Raw genomic sequence first — 22,829 nt, 5'->3', positions numbered from 1 at the left:
TGACACTAATTAAACTATAAACATCAGATTCTCTGATGTCGGGGCGACAAAATGATATAACTTCAGGCGCGATCAGAAACTCACGGATACCCCCACGGACGACATAAAATATGTCATTCTAGCTGGCAAACTCGACACTCACTTACTTGACACGTTCTACTAACGATAAGGACAGTTGAAGCATTCTACCCCACTCATAATGGATCTTGAATGTTCCAACTGTAAGCAGACAATCTAAGTTGACTCACAACAAGGGTGTTCTCTCTCACACTCAAATTCATTTTATAGAGAGGTTGGTTTCAGTAAGTCAGAGAAAATGGGATAACGGAGGGCTGAGGTGTCTTGAAGTGATGAGAAAACGGACTCCTCAGATGGAGGACTCAAACGAAAGCCGAGTTACATGTTTTGTGGGCTATTGAGCGTAATATGAATCATTTGACTTTGGCGCTAACTGGCGTGTAAGACCGTGGTCGTTACAAAGCTTTCCCCTCCCAAAGATTCAATATTATGTGGTATAGTCAATAAAACATTCACAGTAAATACACAATTTCAAAACACAATATCTTGCAGTACTGGGATAATGGTCAACAATGCAGACAACACACATGTTACAAAATTTTCACATACATAAAATTTTGCAACTCAAATGAATAATCACAAAAACTCCCAGACATGGGCAGATAAAACTAACAAAGCAATACTGGTCATGACCCACAGAAGAATATAATCATACATCAATAGTACAGACATAATAATAAAAACAGGCCGGCCTTAATTATAGTTTTTGTACATTTGTAACTACACCATCCACCAGGATGACAGGTAGTTTCCATCTAGGCAATTGATCAGATATGTATAACACTGGATCCAAGCACCAAATTCAACAATTGAGATCTCAAGCTAGGAGTAGTTAGGCGGACCCCATCCAGTCACCGAAGCATTAGGGTTGACCTTACCACGGAAGAATCATTGTTCATTCACGAGACGAGGCAAGATCTAAGTGGTCAGAGCATGGACTCAAATAGACTATAATGCCAGCGACCCGGTCCACATGAAACCCCCAAAACCTCGGTTCCCTTTTGTACTTTGCAATGCAAGAGTCTTAAACTGCACTAGGTCCATGTACTCCTGTACACGCCTAGCCGTAACTCTGCAATGCAAGCGTCTTAAACTGCACTAGGTCCATGCACTGTACTCCTGTACACGACTGTACACGCCTAGCCGTGACTCTGCAATGCAAGCGTCTTAAACTGCACTAGGTCCATGTACTCCTGTACACGCCTAGCCGTGACTTTGCAATGCAGGCGTCTTAAACTGCACTAGGTCCATGCACTGTACTCCTGTACACGCCTAGCCGTGACTTGGCAATGCAAACGTCTTAAACTGCACTAGGTCCATGTACTCCTGTACACGCCTAGCCGTGACTTTGCAATGCAACCGTCTTAAACTGCACTAGGTCCATGTACGGTACTCCTGTACACGCCTAGCCGTGACTAAAGTCCAGCCCCACTACCTCCTACACCAACTTAGGCCTATGCGCATAGGACCTCCAGGTAAACTTGATCACTCACACCAAACGATGTTCTCACTGCAGTAAGACACATCTACTCATTCCTCTGGCCCAGGCTACACACTGACAATCCCTTCACAAAAAGTCTCACACTGGCCAAACTTGGATGGCAAACCCACCAGTTGATGTTCATCATCCACCTGTTCATTCTCTGATTCTTAGTCTTCTTCCTGAAGACTGAGGTCAGAGGTTGATGGTCAGTTTTGATAGTAAATTGTGTGCCCCACAAAAAAATGATGGAAAAACCGGCATGCTAATACAATTCCGAGGGCTTCCTTATCAGTGGTAGAATAACGAGTCTCAGCGGGTTTTAATTTGCTGGAAAAATAACCTACCAGACGTAACGAGCCGTCTGTCTGCACCTGATCAAGGGAAGCTCCTACACAGACGTCACTGGCATCGCTGTGCAATTCAAAGGGTTTATCGGCATCTGCTTTAACGAGAACTGGAAATGACGTGAGGGCGTGTTTCAACGTATCAAAGGACCTCTGACATTTATCAGTCCACCCGAAAGTGACATTTGCTTTAGTGAGTTCGGTGATAGGATAAGCTATCTTGGCAAAGTTGGGGACATGTTTACAGTAGAATCTACACATTCCTAAAAACCGGCGAACTTGCTTCACATTAATTGGGGGTTTAGGTTTACACTCTGATACAGCTCGGACATTCTCTGGATCTGGTTCAATGCCTCTCTCTGACATTACATGCCCTAAAAATTTCACTTGTTGTTGACCAGACTGACACTTTAATAAGTTTAACTTGACTCCCATTTCTACGAATCTATCAAACACTCTGGCCAGCCTGTCCACCAACGTTGTGAAATCATTAGCCCACACTATCACGTCATCGAGGTAGTTTCTCACCCAGTTCTTCGCTGCAAAAAGGGGCTACCACTAGGTTTACTTCTCTGGTAAAATAAAAAGAATAACGGGACTGGCTGAAAAAGCCCAAAAGATAAGTGTATAAACTTTCATGAGTTATATTCCATCACTAAATGGGGTTAGGTCTCGACTTTTGTCGTTAAGTATTACTTTAATAATTTGCGTCTCTCAAGTCTAAAGTAGCATAATACTTATTTCTGGCAGCTTTTCCTACTAATTCATCTAACCTGGGAAGGGGTTGTATATCTACTTTCAAATGTTGGTTTACCGCTCGGAAATCTAAACACATGCGTTTGGAACCATTGGGTTTAGTGACTAAAACAATGGGAGACAACCAAACAGCGGTTGATGGTTCGATGATATGTCTGTCGTGCATGTCGGTGATCATGCCTTTAATGACATCCTTAGCCTTTTCAGGGTGTCGGTACTGTGGCCCTCCAATGGGGTTATCGTTGGCTAGTTGGATATTAGCGGGATGCCCCACCATGGTACCTATTTCCCGAGGTCCTAACACAAACAAAGCAGTGTGATCCACATTACACCCTCCAACATCTTGCACATATCTCTAGTCAAATGCGGCCAAGGTTGATTTCTAATCAGTTCTTTCAACTTCTTGGGTCTAGTGTTTCCCATATTTACTTCATCACAATATGGTATCATGCTGTTCGAAATCCCCTGAATAAGCCTTACGTTATTGATGGAAGATGTTGGTATGCCATTACAGATCACACAAGAAGTGGGGGGAAGCATTATTATCATCTACTGGAATGACTTTCAAGGTACTGGGCCTATTCTGTTCAAGCTGGATCGCCAAGTAATGGGGTGCATATAAGGAGATTTCATTTGCTTGACTGACTTTACATAATTCATCATATACTTGTGGAATGTTCCCTAGATTGGTCCCTGCAGTATCTAAATAAGAAATTTCTCGCTCCGGGATTAGCTCATACTATCCAAGTATTGTACCGGTGAGCAAACAAACTGCTTTCGAGGTTACGTTACTAAAAGGAACATATATACATGAATCCGAATTGACGCTCACGCATATTTCTGGATGTTGTTTGAAATAGCGATGGGTAAACCCGAGACGTAAGATCTGACCTTCTCCCTTCTCAAACACCCAAATTCTAGTAGCCATGACAACCACTAGCTTTCTCAGTCTTCTTTGCATACGAGTTGCAACTTATTAACAACTACTGTGATCATCATGCGTTGATGTCCCAACAAAACTTCTACAAAACTACCCCACCAAAGATAAACTCAATTAACACCCTTCAAGACACGGGGGGTAAACATTAACACAAACTTGCATAGAATACTTCTTAAATTATAATCATGAAAATTATTGGTAATAGTATCGGAGACTGTCACACAAAAAAATTAACGCTCTCTAAAGAAAACAACACAGAAGTTTCACTTCACAAGGTACTCAGAGTAATGCTAAAACATTAAGTGATGATACTTGACAAGAATGTCCCATGAAAATATCACTCTTCATTTCAGGAATGACTAACAGAAAAGCCGATTTTCGGTACTCGACAAGTATTCACTGTCTCTTTTCAATTATCTGGACTATGTGCTGTACTCAACACTTGGTGGACCTTACATGTAATTTCAACTAGTATCTGGTTTCAGAGATTGCATTCTTAGAGGCGTCCATGTCACCACAGGGTTCTCAACCCAATCAACACATTTGCTGAAAATACACAGGCATTAGTTCTCAAATACATATAGCACATTTATTAACAATGCATATAAGTCTACACTGTAAGAAATTGTATTGCAGTCTTTAATGAAATTATCAGTTAAAGAAACAGATTAAAAATGCCATATGGAAAAATCTCTAACACTAAACTTTTGTTATATCAATAAATTCACTTGTCATAAACTGACATCAAATGGGAACTAAAACCCTTTCTAGTTAAATCACAATTAAAGTCACTAGAAAAAGAAACAAAAATAATTAAATACACACAAAGAGAAATCATATAACACTCAATTCAGGTGATATAATATAAATTCAAGTTAGAAAAATACTTCAAGTGAGAGTCTGAACACTTTCTATTGAAATCACACCAATATTTCCAATAAATGCCACAGCTACAAATAAAACATTGGATTACATAACCTTTGTAAATATGACACTTCCGTTGGCACTCAAGAGATGAACACTGTTCATCACATTTTTAACATGGAAGATGTAAACTGCCCACTCAATGTCTGCAAATATCAATAGATTAATTCACTGGTCACAAACATAAAAATAAAATTTACACTAATGTGCAATTACCACTTCAGAAATTTCACACAATAAAAACTCAAAAGATCAGTTAGGTAGCTTACTAAAAAGTTGGTGCTTTACCTAACTTTTTGACACCCAAAAAGTTATAACTTTCTTGCACAAAAAACAATTGTGAAAGTGAATCAATTGTTAGTTCTTCCCTTAACTCTTTAAAAAAATATCTTTGCAGTTCCAAATACAGTAGTATTGTACAGTACTTGACACAAAAGTTTGTACTTTAAATCACACAATTATTTGTACTCTTTACTGATGACAAAATTGTACATTACTGTATACTGTATTTTGAGAAAACAAATTCACCAAGTACCACACCTCATTCCTTCAAATTGGTTCTCAAATGAAAATAATCCCACTAGCTGGTCACCATTTGTAACGGGTCGCGTTTCCTCTTTTTAATAATTTACCATCCAGCTATTCTTTCCAATGAGTATCCTGTTTTATATACTTATACTCCTTCAGTTCTTTACATATACACTTATTCTTATATATCCTTGCTTATATTCTTATGTGTTCTTTATCTCTATATACCTTATATTCGTATATATTCTTATATAAGTAGCTCGTATGTTTCTCTGCTTATATTTTCCAAGTCAATGTTCTTTCTTTTCATTTCCTTTCATATATTATAATCTCATCCATATATTTTGTTCTAGTTATATTCTAAACCATGGATTAACCTGGGAAACCATGTCTTTCTTATTACCACACTTATTATACTTACGACGGTAGAACTGCCACCACCCAGGATTTTTCTAGAATATAACTTCTCTTAGTTAACTGTTAGGTAGCGAGTTTCTAGGCACGTGAGTTAGTTATTTTCTGAGAACCAATGTGGGAAAGGATAGAGTGGTGATACTCGTAGACGTAGATTACTAATTCAATATTTATTAACACAGTGATTGGATAAGATGCATCTTAGATTCACTCAGGCAAAACAGAACGGCAATTTGTTTCTTAAGTCATCAAACACTTCAAGAACTTATTACCTCATTAAATACCTCCAAATACTTATTACTTCAATCGACAATTGTGGTATTGTCACTCTGCCAAATGATATTCAGTACTGGGTATACACCAGATATCACTGGACCCTCAGGTCTTACCTTACCAAGTAGCAAATTAACTCTTCACTTCTTGGTTATATCATTATACTCTCAGATTATCATTTCATGGTCACTACCCATGAATACATAGCACACTGGACAACTCCACAATTATCTCAGCATACAATACCTCCTGTTAATTCACAAGGAACGACATGGCACTTTTAACTCTCATTCAGTGGTTCAATACTTAACCTGGGATACTATATTTCTGCTAGTTATCCCCCAAACAAGATACCATAATACTTAGGCCTATGTAACTGTGAGGAGTGCCCCAGGGTAACGCTGGTCTCTACAATAAATGAAGATCGCTGTTAGGGGTCGGTTGTAGACCGACACAAGCTCAGGGAGTGGGCGCCTGATTTGCAGGAAACGGACTTCCCAGTTCAGTCCTGTCGAATTAACGGCATCGTCCAACCCGGTTACCGCCCCACGTTAGCCGATGAGTATTCAGCTCAACACACTGGAGAGACGTTGAGGAAGTCACGAATGCGTAAAGGTCTAACTTCAACTATACAAAACATACGCCTGGCAACGGTTCAGACAATATCTAAATCTCTACGTTACTCGACTTAATTGGCACAGAATTCACTATGTTAACACATGAGCACTGATATTCACCAAAATTGACTAAGTTAAACTGAATTAATAGGCGGCGGGAACACACGTTAACATACCTGGAGAGACGTTGAGGAAGTCACGAATGCGTGATTCTCCCTCGTGTAGAGGTATATATGTGCACCTGCTGGGCAGCTTGGGCCTCCATATTCATACCAGAAGGGTCGATCTTACCAACAACATAACTTCTCTATCATTTTGGATCACTGTATACTTAGTTATGAAATCCGGTGTTCTTGATCAGGGTAATTTCCTATGTCTATTCATATAATCTAATCAGAGGTTGAGCTTGCCAGGAAAAGGTGGAATATACACGTCGATAACATTAATTCTGCAAGCTCAGGCCTGAGACGAAACAAGGAGCTAGTCACGGGGAGGCGCTAGATCTTGGAGATTATACCAGTTGACAGAATAGTTCAGGAGATTAATGACTTTCTCAAATAGACAACTGACACAAATTAAACTATAAACATCAGATTCTCTGATGTCGGGGCGACAAAATGATATAACTTCAGGCGCGATCAGAAACTCACGGATACCCCCACGGACGACATAAAATACGCCACTCTAGCTGGCAAACTCGACACTCACTTACTTGACACGTTCTACTAACGATAAGGACAGTTGAAGCATTCTACCCCACTCATAATGGATCTTGAATGTTCCAACTGTAAGCAGACAATCTAAGTTGACTCACAACAAGGGTGTTCTCTCTCACACTCAAATTCATTTTATAGAGAGGTTGGTTTCAGTAAGTCAGAGAAAATGGGATAACGGAGGGCTGAGGTGTCTTGAAGTGATGAGAAAACGGACTCCTCAGATGGAGGACTCAAACGAAAGCCGAGTTACATGTTTTGTGAGCTATTGAGCGTAATACGAATCATTTGACTTTGGCGCTAACTGGCGTGTAAGACCGTGGTCGTTACAACGTGAGATGACCCTATATCTCACTCAGCAGTATCAAAGGTAACATGACGTGAGATGACCCTATATCTCACTCAGCTGCATCAAAGGTGACATGACGTGAGATGACCCTATATCTCACTCGGCTGCATCAAAGGTACCAGCGACTAACCTACACTCGTTCAGGCAAGTGTTAACAAGTGAGATAGTTTGGTATCTTACCACAGCTAAAACAATATAGACAACCCAGGTATACAGTTCACCGTGTATATAGACAACACAGGTATACAGTTTAGTATATATTGTGGAAAATGTATAATTCCATGTAATAATTAAGAATTGTAAATAAAACCTGGTAACAATCTGCCCAGTGGAGCCTTGAAGCAACTATCCTCATTTACTCAGTGAGCATTATAGAGGAACAGTCCTTTGTGTTCCTGACCTGCATCTGATAATGGCTGAACCACATCATCAAGGTCAAAAGTAAGTAATAATAAATGGCCGTTATAAACCATCAAGTGCCGTTGAGGACGTCTGTGTTGTGGCCTTCTGAATCCTGCCAAGTTAAACCTTTTAAGGAAGGTCTTCACTCCCTGCAGTAGTTTGTACCAGGTGGGTCAGACCTGCACAGTACCACACCACCGACTTAACGCCAAAATATTTATCATTGTCACCTCAGATCCACTACATCCTCACACAATAATAATTCTTGGCTTTTACACAATAAAGGCCAGAGGAGAGATGGAGTGGCAAGAGAAGGCCACCTTATAGTTGTGTGTGATCAAGACTCATTCATCAGTGGCATAAATGTTAAAGCTCACTATGGCCGAGTCAACATTAAATTAGGATTCACGTAGCGACGTCGTAATTACCGGTAATGAGCCGTTTAGGCAGTTGGTCTGTTAAAACTGTACAGTATGGGAGGAAACTGTAGTATTGTACCTGCAGAAAACCTGCCATGTTTGTTAGTGAGGGTAACATCTGTCCCAAAACGAGCAGTTTTAATGAAAAAGCTGTGAATTCTAGAATTTTATTCTTTGCCTTTTTTATATCATAAAATGTAGACTTTCCAATGTCGTATGTTTCCATTAGAACAGTATTGCTCACACCACATTCTAGTTTCTTAATTATTTCAAGTTTGTCACTCAATTTCAACGAGTTATTCTTTCTCTTCACACAACGAAGTTTATCTACTATAGGAGCCATTATCATGGGCTTGTACAGTACTCTGTAAATGGAAAGAGTAAGACTCAAAATAATGTTATGTTACACCGGTATTCTATTCATACTGTGCTTGATATAATGCATTCACGGAAATGTAATATTTTTGCTGAAATGGCGTACGTATTACAGTGGAAAGTTGGATAAAATCGTGACGAAAACAATGACTTTATCTTTCTTTCGTTCAAAAGATGTTACCGTAATCCCTTTTCGAATGGTTTTCAGTTAAAAAACTGTTGTATTACAATAATATTCTATCCTAATTGACTTGAATAAATACTACAATACCATATTTCTGAATATTTTCATTAAAATCCATCAAAATCATTTTCCTTGTCATCGTCTGCAGCACCAAACAGCTTCTCCTAGTCCTCTCCTTGAACGGGGCTAGAGGGTACGTGTTTTTCGAATCGTTTTCAGTTAAAAAACTATTACATCACACGTCTGAATGAATATATTCTTGGAAATAAATAGTTTTGCTGAAATGTGATGTATTTCAATGTAAAATAGGATAAAAATACATGACGAAAACAAAAGACTTTTCCTAAGCTTCCGATGTTCTTAAGATGTTACTCGTTTTTTTAATAGTTTTTGGATGAAATTCTGTTATATTACAATGATATTCTATTCATACTGTGCTTGATATAATACATTCACGAAATGTAATATTTTTGCTAAAATTACGTACAGATTACAGTGGAAAGTGGGATAAAATCGTGACGAAAACAATGACTTTCGCTTTCTTTCCTTCAAAAGATGTTACCGAAATCGCTTTTCGAATGGTTTAGTTAAAAAACTGTTGTATTACAATAATATTCCCTCCTAATTGACTTGAATAAATATTTGAATGGAAATATACAATATTTTTGTTGAAACTACCCGCGTTTCAGTGTAAAGTGTCGTAATAATAAATGGTAAACAATTTGCCTTCGGCACTTGTGTTTCAGGCACGGCGAGCCTCAGTTTATAGGACATAGAGTGTTTTTACTGAAGGTTTTGCTGTTCCATTACCCTCAAAAACGTGGGTCAAACTATAAACGAGGAATATCATAAATTAACGATTTCTTGATCAAAAAATCAGGGTCGACCTATAAAGGGTATGTTGTCACAGTTTGATTGCTCGTTTTAAATTGGCGACCACGTGGTCGCTTGTTGTCGCTGTGCAGCTGTGGCGCTCACGCATGCGCACATACACACAAAAGCCTGCTAAAAAATCAGGATTCACGGGTGGTCCGGATTTCTAGCATCCGGATTTTTGGACTTTTACTGTAATATAATTTGCATTGCTGAAATCCTTGCAAGACAGAGATTAATTTGAATATAAGCGTCATATATTTTGCTCAAGATATAAAAAATGTAGTACATTAGTGTACAATACTGTAGTACATTTTATAAAAAGTTTTTCAACTGCATTTTTGGGTAGATTTACATAAATTTCTTCATTTATTTTGATCCATTTACATTACGGTAACATCTTTTGAACGAAACAAAGCGAAAGTCATTGTTTTCGTCACGATTTTATCCCACTTTCCACTGTAATACATACGTCATTTCAGCAAAAATATTACATTTCCGTGAATGTAGTATATCAAGCACAGTATGAATAAAATATCATTGTAATATAACAGTATTTAAACCAAAAACTATTAAAAAAACGAGTAACATATCTTGAACATCGGAAGGTTAGGTAAAGTCTTTTGTTTTCGTCATGTATTTTATCCTATTTTACATTGAAATACAACACGTTTCAGCAAAACTACTATTTATTTCTGAGAATATATTCATGCAGGCGTAGTTTAGGTAAAATATACATGTGATGTAAAAATTTTTAATTGAAAACGATTCGAAAAACACGTACCCTCTAGCCCTGTTCAAGGAGAAGACTGGGAGGAGCTCTTTGGTGCTTAAGACGATGACAAGGAAATAGATTTTGATGGATTTTAATGAAAATATTCAGAAATATGGTATCGTCGTACTTATTCAAGTGAATTAGGATAGAATATTATTGTAATACAACAGTAGTGACGATGTGGAGGAGGCGGAGGCATAGAGCGGGGAGGTGCGGTGACTGGCGGCAGCAGGGACGAGTGGGGATGCCAGCCAGTACATTATGGATGTATAGTATTAATTGATTTTATAGCTCTTTTTGCATTTTAATATTAAATACTGTACATTACGTTTCAACAAAACTACTATTTATTTCTGAGAATATGGAAATGTAATATTTTTGCTGAAATGACATACATATTACAGTGGAAAGTGGGATAAAATTGTGACGAAAACAATGACTTTCGCTTTCTTTCGTTCAAAAGATGTTACCGTAATCACTTTTCGAATGGTTTTCAGTTGTGGGATTATGAGGCTAATGATAGGATAGAATATTATTGTAATACGGTACGGTACAACAGTTTTTTAACTCAAAACCATTCGAAATGCGATTACGGTAAAATCTTTCGAACAACGAAAGAAAGCGAGTCATTGTTTTTGTCATGATTTTATCCCACTTTCCACTGTAATATGTACGTCATTTCAGCCAAAATATTACATTTCCATATTTATTTCTGAGAATATATTCATTCAGTCACAGTTAAGGTAAAATATACTTGTGATGTAATATTTTAATGAGAATACGGTATCGTAGTTTTCTTTTGTTTCAAATTTAATTAACAAAGATTGATGTTTCAAATGTAATGAACAAAAATTTATGTACAGTATCTATAAATAAACTTTAAAAAATGAATACTTTGTTTTACATCATCCTGTGTATACCATACCATGCATTTGGTTACTTTGGGCTTGCTATTATGATGCAAGATATCTGCCCTGGCAGCTGTACCGACACTCACAGCCGGTGGTGCGTCGTTTCCATTGTTTACTGGTAGTTCCTGGTAAATATTTTTCAACCTAACGAAACTATTAGCCGTTTAGAGGTCGACCCCTAATTTTTTGCCAAATAATTTAGTCTTAAAAACTCGAACTACACACAGGTATATATGGTAAATAAGGACATGGGGGGCCAGGGGTTTTTTAGGGGGGGAGGCAAAAATACACGGATTTTTAACATTCATGGGTATCTCTCTTACCTAACCCCCGCGTATGTTAAGGGCTGACTGTATGTATGCATGCATAAAACAAGTAGAGTATTAATAAACATGATGGTTCATGTGCTATAACAGGAACAGGTACTGCAGTAAGAGGTGTAGTATTACCTGGGCCTCGGCCATATCCTGCCAAACACTGTGTCTTTAACCTCTCCAAACCTCTTCGTTTTGACGATATAATCAAAGATAGTCGCTCTTTCCTCGTGGGAGTAGTATACATCTTTTCTGTAAAAGAAAACTTATGATAATATACTTTCTTTAATATTTTTTCACACAACTAAAAGGAATATCCTTCCTTCTTTAGGCATTTGCCTCCAGGTGTAATGTTAACCTACATCTATTGAGGATAAAATCTTTCACCTACAAATTGACAATAACACATTTGCTGTAATCAGACATATCTAGTTGCCTCAACCCCAACAATAACCGAATTTTTTCTTCCAAATTTTCTTATTATTGTGGACTAATACTGTAAAACAAGTTAATGATCACCAAAAACAGCACTCGTCTTACACCCCCCTCATAAACCACCCCAAAATAAAATAATAATAATAAACTCATTTGCCTATCAGTATTTATCTTTCCGTCCCTATTATTAGCCAGAGATTTATAATATTGCTAAGTATAATAGTGTGAAATAATAAGGAAACACCACTATAAAGGTGCTCCTCTACTTAAGAACGTTCAACTTACAAATTTTCAGAGAAACAAACATCATCAATGAGGGGGGTTACCTGCCAGAACAGGTGTTTAATGTGGATGAGACTGGATTATTTTGAAGAAAATTCCAGATAAAACAAACATTACCTAAGAGGAGAAGAGTGAGCCAGGTTTTAAGGCTGTATTAAAGGGTATAGCTGGGCTAAATATCCATAATCTTTTCAGTTTTTACAATAAGTTTGGTATCTACAGGAGTAAAGTTAGACTTACAAACAAGACTCAAGAATGTAACTCTTTCGCAAGTAGAGGAGCATCTGTAGTGCATTTTTTTCTCAGGTGAGAAAAGATGCCCCGCCCCATGACTGTATTGCTCTAATTTTATCCAAAATTTTATTATAACATGCATATTATCTAGATATTACTACATATTAATTCACAGAAATAAACAAACATGTTGTCAGTAAAGAAGAACACTCACCTCAACCCAAGAAACAGGAAGTTTGCAGGTGTAAGTCCTGGACCCACTCTCCAGAAGACTTTTTCAAAGCACACTAAGTCTCGGTAATTTCCAGGAAGGTCACCTGCAACAAGAAAGTCTCTTTCAGAAACAGGTAATTAAACACAATTGAAATCTTAACTATAAAGTAGAAGGAGAGAAGACAACTTGTTTCAGTTGCTCTCCACCCATAGCAGGAAAAGGCTGATATCATCATAATCATATCCAACATTTCATGTCTATTTCCCACAGTTGTGTGCATTAGCCATGATTACCTGATGGCAGCTCTCTAAGCTGCATAATGTCTTTTAATAACATCATAAAGATTAAGTTGTAAATGTGTCCACCAAACTTTGAGGGCTTGGAACCCTTTGAAGCTCTAAACTAGAGTGATTAGGGCTAAACTGACCATCAGCCAACTTCCCCCTAACCATGTCCCATGATCAGATGTTTGACAAGGCAAGGTTGTCCATGGTGGCTTGGAAGGTATGGAAATCACTCTCAAGGTTTCACAGCACATGAGTACCAATTATTTACTTGTCAGACTTTATCACTGAGCGGGAAGAAGAATCAACCCCACATAATCCACTGACCTCTTATGATGACATCAAAGGAGGAGGATGGGATCTCATTAATTCTTTTTAGGCTCTATTATCAAACAGGATTTCAGGATCTATCCTTTATAACTATTTATCTGTCAAAAATAACTAATGAATGCTTAAGCTGTGCTGTACAAAGAGTACTCTCATGAAGAAGACCTGACCACAGTTGATACAAAACTGTACCACGTATGAAAATATGGAAGTTAAAGACACACGTAATGAAAATTCAAAATGCCCGAACTGCAAAGGACATCACCGCACTTTGGCAGCACGATGCCCAGTAAGGAAGGATATCATCAAAGACATGAAGGAAAAGGAAAAATCGAACAAACATATAGAAACTGACCCAACCAAAACCTATGCTGCAATAACAAAGTTGCAAGACACTACAGATGGCACGCACGCGCCATCTATCGGACAATCCCAGAACCAGAAATTTGACACGGACAGTCCCTCGCTTAATTCAGATTTCGTCCGATATCGGGATTAAAGGGGTCCGTTTTAACGAGGGTCTACCCTTCACCATACTAGCCACACCGATACATGCCCACATAATCAACGTGGCTAACACGGGAACATTCGGAAAAACTATCAGAGAAATGTTTGCAGCGAACAACCTACCACAGGTAAACTTCCCACACAATGCCCCATCAGCAGACATTTTCAAAATAATAACCAAAAACAGTCTAGGAATCACCAGCAAAGAAAGGGAAGATAAAATAACACAACAAGAAAATTGCACAGGAGCAGAGACTGCAATGGATACAACCCACTCCCAAATAACCACAAGACCCTAGAGAACACAACCAACCAATCAGCTAAGTCAACACCAGCAAGACCACGTAGAGAGAACCCCACCGGTCAACGGCCAGCCGACGTCGGAGACAGCATAGGAATCAGGTTTTACTCGGTCAACTCCCTGTAACAAATGAGAGATTGTTAAAAGATATTAAAGAAGGAACAACCAAATACACATATGAAGAGGGACTCATAGAAACACTAATACGTGGAGGAAAAATAAGCAGCAAATACAACAAAATCGAGAACGTAGACTTATCAAAATTCAAGAAAATAAGAACAGGACTGAAGGAGAAGAGAGAGAGACTCTCCCCCGGAGAGACCCGAGCAACCGAACAACACGCGTCAAGTTCATGCGACCCACGATTACGCAAAACAGAACACAGAAAATAATACAACACAACGTCCTGGCCTGGACACATACAAGAAAAACAGAACTGACAAACATATACAACAGCATAGACCCAGACATAATTCTCATAAACTCACACCGACGGAAAAACAGTGACAAAATAAAACTCTTCAACTATTACACACATCAACTGAACATACACTCATAGACAATTTCCAAACCTACTTCTTAGCAGTCGAAATCAACACAACTAAAGGCCCAATAACAATCGGAACAACATATTTACCTTGCCGACGACAAACATTCCCGACCGGCGACTTACTAAAACTAATGAGACGTAACACACCAGCATACTGTATTTTATAGGAAACTTAAATGCGACACACACCATACTCGGACACAGAACCAGAAACCCAAGGGGAAAGATTATACACGACCTATTAGAAAACGGCAACATCACACACCTGGGCCCAGATTTCGAAACCTACATAGCTGCAGGAAGCACCGGGAAGCCGGATATGGTTTTGACCAATAGACACCACCATTTGAATTCACACATGAAACCTGGACCAACCACCACTAGCAATCACCTGCCCATAATTATCACTCTATAAACATCACCAATACAAATCCCCTCCATCCCTAGATTCTCTTTCAACAGAGCAAACTGGGAGGGTTTTAAGGCAGAACTCAACACAAACGAACAAATACATCAACATAAAAACACAGCAGACATTGACATAGCCCTGGAAACATGGTACTCTAAAGTCACCACAGCCATGGAAAATAACACCCCCAAAACAACTTACCGCACACTACCCCACGCACAATTAACACACGAACAGAAGATAATCCAGACAAGACTGAATAATATACTAGAACATACAAATACTCACGGCTGGAACCAAGAAACAATAACTCTCTTCAGAAACCTAAAGGAAGAGCTGAAAGAAATATGTAAACAATCACACAACGACAAATGGAACCAGATAATCACAAACACAGAGGCCGATTATCACAACCCAAAATTTTTCTGGAGTAAAATAAAAAACTAATGGGCACTAACTCCATAGATAACAGCCATCTTATAGACGACAACGGGGTAAAAGCTAGAGAATCTGTAGAAAAAGAACTGATCTTCAGAAATTTCTGGAGCAACATATATAAAATGACAGAAGAAGAAACAGAAACTATTGTAGAGTAACAGAACAGATGGTAACAACACACCTTACACTAAACACACAGAAATGGCAACCACCAAGAACAATAGACCTCAACATACTAATCAGTGCAGACACATTAACCTTGCCAATCACCACAAAGACATAAGAAACATAATAACCACTTTTAAAAATAAAGCACCTGGACTAAGTCAGACAAACAAAACAGTCCTTCAAAACATACCCACAGATCTTTAACGCTTCACTAGCAACAGGACACTTCCCCAGACCTATATCCTTATTAGAAACACCAGGGAAAATACTAGAAAAAATAGTCAACAGCAGACTCAGAAACTATCTAGAACAGGAAAACAAATATAACCCCAGACAACACGGATTCCGAAAGAACCGAGGCACAAACACGGCTATTGCATTAATTTGAGAATCAATAGCTAATGCCGTCCGCAATAAAAACCAGTGCAATATTGTTCTCAGAGACGTATCAAAAGCTTTTGATAAAATGTGGCTCTAATTCCACAGTGAATTTGATCGAGGGGGCTAAGTTGTTAAGTTGTGGCAGGAATGCTTTTAGGTCCTCATTACATGGCCAGAGACATAATACATCATCAACATATCTAAACCAGACTGCTGAAGGTGGTAAAATATTACTTAATAGTTTCTTTTCAACTGCCACAACTTAACAACTTAGCCCCCTTGCTCAAATTCACTGTGGAATTAGAGCATGACTGTAAATTGCCTTTACTAGACTGTCTGATCCACAGAATAGGTAACACCTTTAAGTTCAGTATTTATAGGAAACCTACTCATGTGTGTTCATACATTCATTATTATTCTGCCCACCATAATAGTCAAACAGTCAGTATTTTCATCATTGTTTTTATGTGCTTTGAGAATTTGCAGCCCGGAATTTATTGATGAGGAATATAAATATATCTATAATATTGGCTTGAACCTTCAGTACCCTAGATCTTTCATAGACAAATGCCTTAACATTACTAAGAAATCTTTCTATAGAACCAATCCCAAGCCCACCCATGACCATAAGAATCTCTTAGTATTACCATTTCACAAAAATTTTTCTCAAATTCCTTTACAACTAAAAACCTGGAACGTCAATGTGGCATTTAAAAACTCATGCACTGTTAAACAAATAAATAAATATATATATATATATATATATATATATATATATATATATATATATATATATATATATATATATATATATATATATATATATATATATATATATATATATATATATATATATACACACACAGTTGGCCCTTAACATACGCTGGTTTAGCATACACGGATTTGCAAATACGCGGATTGCCCCGCCGGAGGAATATTCTGTACATTGAAGTAATTGAAGTACATTCAAATCGCGCGCCATTCAACTCGCACGCGGCACCGAACACGGGACACCGCCCGCTCCTGCAACCTCACACACACACACGCATAGCTCTCCCTCACTCAGTCAGTCTCGCTGTAACCACGCTTGTGTTGACATCAGCATTGTAGTTGCAAAAATATTACATTTCTGTGAATGTATTATATCAAGCACAGTATGAATAGAATATCACTAATATAAGAATATTTTAATCGAAAACTATTAAAAAAACGAGTAACATATCTTGAACATCGGAAGGTTAGGTAAAGTCTTTTGTTTTCGTGTAGTTTATCCTAATTTACATTGAAATACATTACGTTTCAGCAAAACTACTATTTATTTCTGAGAATATGGAAATGTAATATTTTGCTGAAATGACGCAGGTATTACAGTGGAAAGTGACGAAAGCAATGACTTTCACTTTCTTTCGTTCAAAAGATGTTACCGTAATCGCTTTTTGAATGGTTTTCAGTTAAAAAACTGTTGTAATACAATAATATTCAATCCTAATTCACTTGTGATGCAACAGTTTTTTTACTGAAAACCATTCGAAAAGCGATTACGGTAACATCTTTTGAACGAAAGAAAGCGAAAGTCATTGTTTTCGTCACGATTTTATCCCACTTTCCACTGTAATACGGACGTCATTTCAGCAAAAATATTACATTTCCGTGAATGTAGTATATCAAGCACAGTATGAATAGAATATCATTGTAATATAACAGTATTTAAACCAAAAACTATTAAAAAAACGAGTAACATATCTTGAACATCGGAAGGTTAGGTAAAGTCTTTTGTTTTCATCATGTATTTTATCCTATTTTACATTGAAATACACCACGTTTCAGCAAAACTACTATTTTTTTCTGAGAATATATTCATTCAGGTGCAGTTTAGGTAAAATATACATGTGCTGTAACATTTTTTTAATTGAAAACGATTTGAAAAACACGTACCCTCTAGCCCTGTTCAAGGAGAAGACTGGGAAGAGCTGTTTGGTGCTTAAGACGATGACAAGGAAAATGATTTTGATGGATTTTAATGAAAATATTCAGAAATATGGTATTGTAGTATTTATTCAAGTGAATTAGGATAGAATATTATTTTAATACAACAGTAGTGACGATGTGGAGGAGGCGGAGGCATAGAGCGGGGACGAGCGGTGACTGGCGGCAGCAGGGACGAGTGGAGATGCCAGCCAGTACATTACGGGTGTACAGTATTAATTGATTTTATAGCTCTTTTTGCATTTTAATATTAAATACTGTACATTACGTTTCAACAAAACTACTATACTTGTTTCAAATTTAATTAACAAAGATTGATGTTTCAAATGTAATGAACAAAAATTGATGTACAGTATCTATAAATAAACTTTAAAAAAATGAATACTTTGTTTTACATCGTCCTGTGTATACCATACCATGCATTTGGCTACTTTGGGCTTCCTATGATGACGCAAGAGATCTGCCCTGGCAACTGTACCGACACTCACAGCCGGTGGTGCGTCGTTTCCATAGTTTACTGGTAGTTACTGGTAAATATTTTTCAACCTAACGAAACTATTACCCGTTTAGAGGTTGACCTCCAATTTTTTGCCAAATAATTTGGTCTTAAAAACTCGAACTACACACAGGTATATATGGTAAATAAGGACATGGGGGGCCAGGGGTTTTTCAGGGGGGGGGGCAAAAGTACACGGATTTTTAACATTCACGGGTATCTCTCAAACCTAACACCAGCGTATGTTAAGGGCCGAGTGAAAAAATGTATATGCTACAATACAAAACTAACTGAACCAAAAAAGATAAAGTTAAAGTCTTAAATTATTTATGCCTTAACCACATGAAAAGGTTAAATAAATACACAGTAAACTTACTGCTCCACATGTAACAATGCGATTGGTGCTGGGAGCCCAGTCAATGCCTGTGACACGCAGATCATGACCCTGGAGTGTTTCCTGAAGCTTCCACTCTGATGCAGCTCTGCCATATATATTCACTTCATTGTTGTTGAGACTCAATGCCACTTCTGTAAGAAATACACACACATGCACTGAGGTTGCAAAACTAGAGAAACAAAACAAAACTACAGAGAAGCTAAGTAGCTAAATAAAATCTAAACCTAACAATGAAAAAAAAAAATAAAATAAAATTAACTCCACCTACTTTCTGGTACAAACTGGGAGAGATCAGAAGCTTTGAACATGTTATGACCAGAAGAGGAAACCAGTCCTGCTCAGGTATAAAAAAGAGGACTGAACCCCCCCCCAGTGATTATGCTGTATTATGACAGCTGTCTGGCTGAAAACTTAGGTAAAATTGCAGATTACAGTAACCAAAGAATAACCTAATCTAATCTTCCAGAATTCTGTGGTTGCAGTTATTTTTTATTTTTATTTTTTATTTTTTTACGGGGAATAGGCCACCCAGCAACAGGTCATTGAACCACAATGGGGCCTAGGGGGCAAAAAAAATAAGAGTAAAAAGAAATTGAATTGCCCACAGAGAAACTGTGGGCACCACGGGCAATACGAGCGTTACAAGTCCACGGCCTTGCCGGCAGTACACGGGATGCCAAATCCACCAAACATTGGCCATTAAAGTACCTGTAAAAAAGAGAGTGAAGCAACATTGAAGCAAAGAGAAAGGGATGAAAGATTATCAATTAAAGGAGGAGAGTCAATAAGATGAAATGCCTTTGATTCCACCTTATCTAACAGTTGGACAGAAGAAGAGCCACCCTCGATATGAGCACAGTACTCCAAGTTAGGACAAATGAATCTCTTATAAACTGAAGCAACTGCTCAGGAGTAAAGTAGCTACGGCATCTGTACAGCATTCCCAGCTTTCGGAAGGCAGTTTTAGCAATGTTGTGGACGTATGGCTTCCATGACATATTATAGGTAATGGTGAGACCTAACATATCTATTTTAGAACTTAGCAGAATGATTGCATCCTGAAATGTGATTGGTGGGAGATCATCAAATATTACAAAAACTTCTTCTAGAAAAGTGATACCGATAAAACTCAGTTTGAAAATTAGATGGCAATTTACCTGCCAGGCAAGTGCTATTTAACTTCATATAGGTCGGTACTCACGGCTGCGGTCCTCATTCCGGGCACGACAAGCGATGGGCACGAGGCCGAACCGGAACACTTCTGTCATGGCGTATCACTTGGAGCAGGTGTCTGTAACACTGTGTAAAATAAATGGTAAATTTTCACAAATGCACCGGTCTTTGTTCAGATATTAAAAATATGTTTTTTCAATGTTACTCGATGAGTTTCGAACAAATTTAATATTAATTTCAGCCGGAAATCAATAGTTCTTTGGGTAAATCACATAAATAAAAAACCAACAAACTAACAAAACCAAACCTAACCTTAACTAACCTAACACTATTTTTCCGACGAAAATCTGCAATTGACGTAAAACTCTCGCCCAATTATAAGTCTCCTATAGCCAATAAGAAAATCCCACACCACCCCCCACACATGCGCTGTAAATGCTTAAGAATCCAACACGGAGGTAAGGAGCACTGCGCGACGGGCGGTCAGACCTCCGTGAGACGTAAACAACAAATGACAACACTCGTGAATGACCAAATCTAATAATATTGAAAAATTAATATCTCGGTTATCCTTAATTTCCGGCGGAAATGTCACAAAAGAAAAATGTTTTAGATTGTCTAAACATTACGAAAAACATATTAATAACAGTGAGAGAAATACCAGTGCAAGATCGAAAATTCACTAAATAAATTATAAAACTTACACAAGTCATAAATAAAACTATATAAATATATCAGGTTTTAATAGGTTCTAGTAAATGTCACCTAGATTTTAAAATATATCATAATGGTAAGAACATATTGAAAAAATGAAAGAAATTGAACAACACCTGCTGGTTTTAGTCATCTCTTCCAAGAATACCTTTATACCCGTTAAATATAAGATTAACTTTAATTTCTTACCGTAAATAAAGTGGCAACCATCTGTATCCATTAACTAAAACAGTATCTACATGGATATTACAGTACAAATATAAATCTTTCACCAATTACATGACCAATGTATATAATTATTATCATAGATATACGAATTATTGGTTAAAGGCGATGAATCATTTACAGTAGGCGGGGCTGTCCCCTCACGTCTTCCGCCATAACTACGACCTACAATAACTTCTTTCATGCCATTAGGAAGTTAATTTGTTATATATTATCAAAATACATGGAACAAAAAAAAGAGTTCCTTCTACTTACCTAAATATTGAAGGATATTAGCGGACTCTGGTCAACATCCTCAAGTCCTGACTTGTGACCAAAACAGCTTGAGTCTCAACCTGTTGGCCTGACTTAAAGCACAAAGCAGGGAACTCCCAATTCAGGGATGGGACACACTTGTAGTCTTCTCTCAATTATTTACTCTAGAAATCACCCGAGAAGGAAGAGGCTGGGACCTAGATCAGACATAACTAGTTATTATACTTACAAAACAAGCATCAACTGTTGTCATATGGGTACCACACAGTAGTAGGAATTAAACAATACATAATAAACCCAACACAGGGGGTGGTGTAGACTCACTCCAGGGTGAATGTCTGGAGAGCAACGCTAGAATTAGCCTTATTCTGGCTTACAAACTACCTCCACGAGATCATCACATTCTTCATATAACATTTATTATGCTCAATCTATCAAACACACTCTAACAGAGCAAAGAAATACGTGGGACCTACCTGCTACTGGGCCCCGGGATGTAAACAACGCCATGGCTTCCCCCGGCGGTGCATATTCAAATTTAAAGCCCGGATCTTCGCCACAGCCATACTTTATTTTACTTTTATCCTCTACTGATCGGCTTGTTAGCCGCTTGTGGGCGATCGGTCGGCCTATTCTTTCCTTATATTTCACCAAAAGGTCTGCCAGCCGCCCGGGCGATCGGTCGTCTCGTCACGCACTGTTGGCGGCATTCGTTCTTGAATGCACTTGAACCCTCGCCCAACTGAGTAGTGCCCCCTGAGATGCTTATAAACCTCAACTAGGTCTCCCCTTGCCCGTCTGTAGTATAAGCTAGGCAAGTTCAGGCGCTCCAATCTCGCAGGGTAGCTGAGATGCCGAAGTGCAGGCACCAGCTTGGTGGCCCTCCTTTGAACATTTTCAACCAACTGACAGTCCCTAGCATATCTCGGGGACCAGATGGGGTGACAGTACTCCAGATGGGAAGCACTTCACTCCTGAAGATCGTCACGAGGGACGGACCGTCTAGATATCTGAACGACCTTCTTATAAGACCCAATAATTTATTTGCCTGATTTACCTTCTTCTCACAATGGCCCGAGAACTTCAGCTCATTGTCAACATACACACCTAGGTCCTTCTCACATACAGTCTCAACTAGTACATTTTCTTCATCCCGTTGGGACATATGGTACGCCTCCTTACCGTTGGTACGCCCCAGGTGCATCCTCTTACACTTCGTGACATTGAATCTCAGCAGTCATTCCTTCGACCATTCCTGGAGCCCACAGAGGTCCTTCTGCAGCTCTTCACAGTCCGTTTGGTTCTTAATTTCCCGAAATAACTTGCCATCATCGGCAAACATTTGTATGGAGGAGTGTACAACGTCAGGCATATCATTTAT

General features: G+C 38.3%; 1 protein-coding gene across 7 annotated transcripts; it reads right to left on the bottom strand.

The window, feature by feature from the left end:
* Nucleotides 1-1,608: 1,608 nt before the first annotated feature.
* On the bottom strand, nt 1,609-21,966 carry LOC121873417 (actin-related protein 2/3 complex subunit 1A-like). Of its 7 annotated transcripts, none has more exons than XR_006090236.1 (7): nt 21,925-21,966; nt 21,449-21,645; nt 20,239-20,380; nt 19,061-19,212; nt 12,838-12,940; nt 11,808-11,924; nt 1,609-4,671 (listed from the first exon to the last, which is right to left on the bottom strand). XR_006090236.1 is itself a non-coding variant. In XM_042376954.1 (5 exons), exons 3-5 carry the CDS (start codon nt 20,347-20,349, stop codon nt 12,911-12,913), a joined length of 249 nt encoding a protein of 82 aa, XP_042232888.1. In that variant the 5' UTR covers nt 20,350-20,380; nt 21,449-21,645; nt 21,925-21,950; the 3' UTR covers nt 12,838-12,910. The 7 variants fall into 7 exon arrangements, 4 of the variants coding, with proteins under 4 accessions (XP_042232887.1, XP_042232886.1, XP_042232885.1 ...); XR_006090234.1 differs by having other exon boundaries at nt 20,283-20,380; XR_006090235.1 differs by having other exon boundaries at nt 20,283-20,372.
* Between the last annotated feature and the right edge of the window lie 863 nt (nt 21,967-22,829).

This window comes from Homarus americanus, unplaced genomic scaffold (assembly GCF_018991925.1).
Source record: "Homarus americanus isolate GMGI-L3 unplaced genomic scaffold, GMGI_Hamer_2.0 scaffold25112, whole genome shotgun sequence".
In the NCBI taxonomy this organism is placed as follows: Eukaryota; Metazoa; Arthropoda; class Malacostraca; order Decapoda; family Nephropidae; genus Homarus; species Homarus americanus.
Note: the sequence above shows the minus strand (reverse complement) of the source record. Positions and strands in the feature narration are given on the sequence as shown.

What these genes read in the sequence shown, in the direction of transcription:
- LOC121873417 (XM_042376951.1), bottom strand. Translation starts at nt 21,958, where the DNA reads ATGGCGTTGTTTACATCCCGGGGCCCAGTAGCAG. An exon ending in ATCCCGGGGCCCAGTAGCAG is followed by an intron (nt 12,941 to 21,924) that starts GTAGGTCCCACG and finishes TTCTTGTTGCAG; the next exon opens with GTGACCTTCCTGGAAATTAC. An exon ending in TTCCTGTTTCTTGGGTTGAG is followed by an intron (nt 11,925 to 12,837) that starts GTGAGTGTTCTT and finishes TTTCTTTTACAG; the next exon opens with AAAAGATGTATACTACTCCC.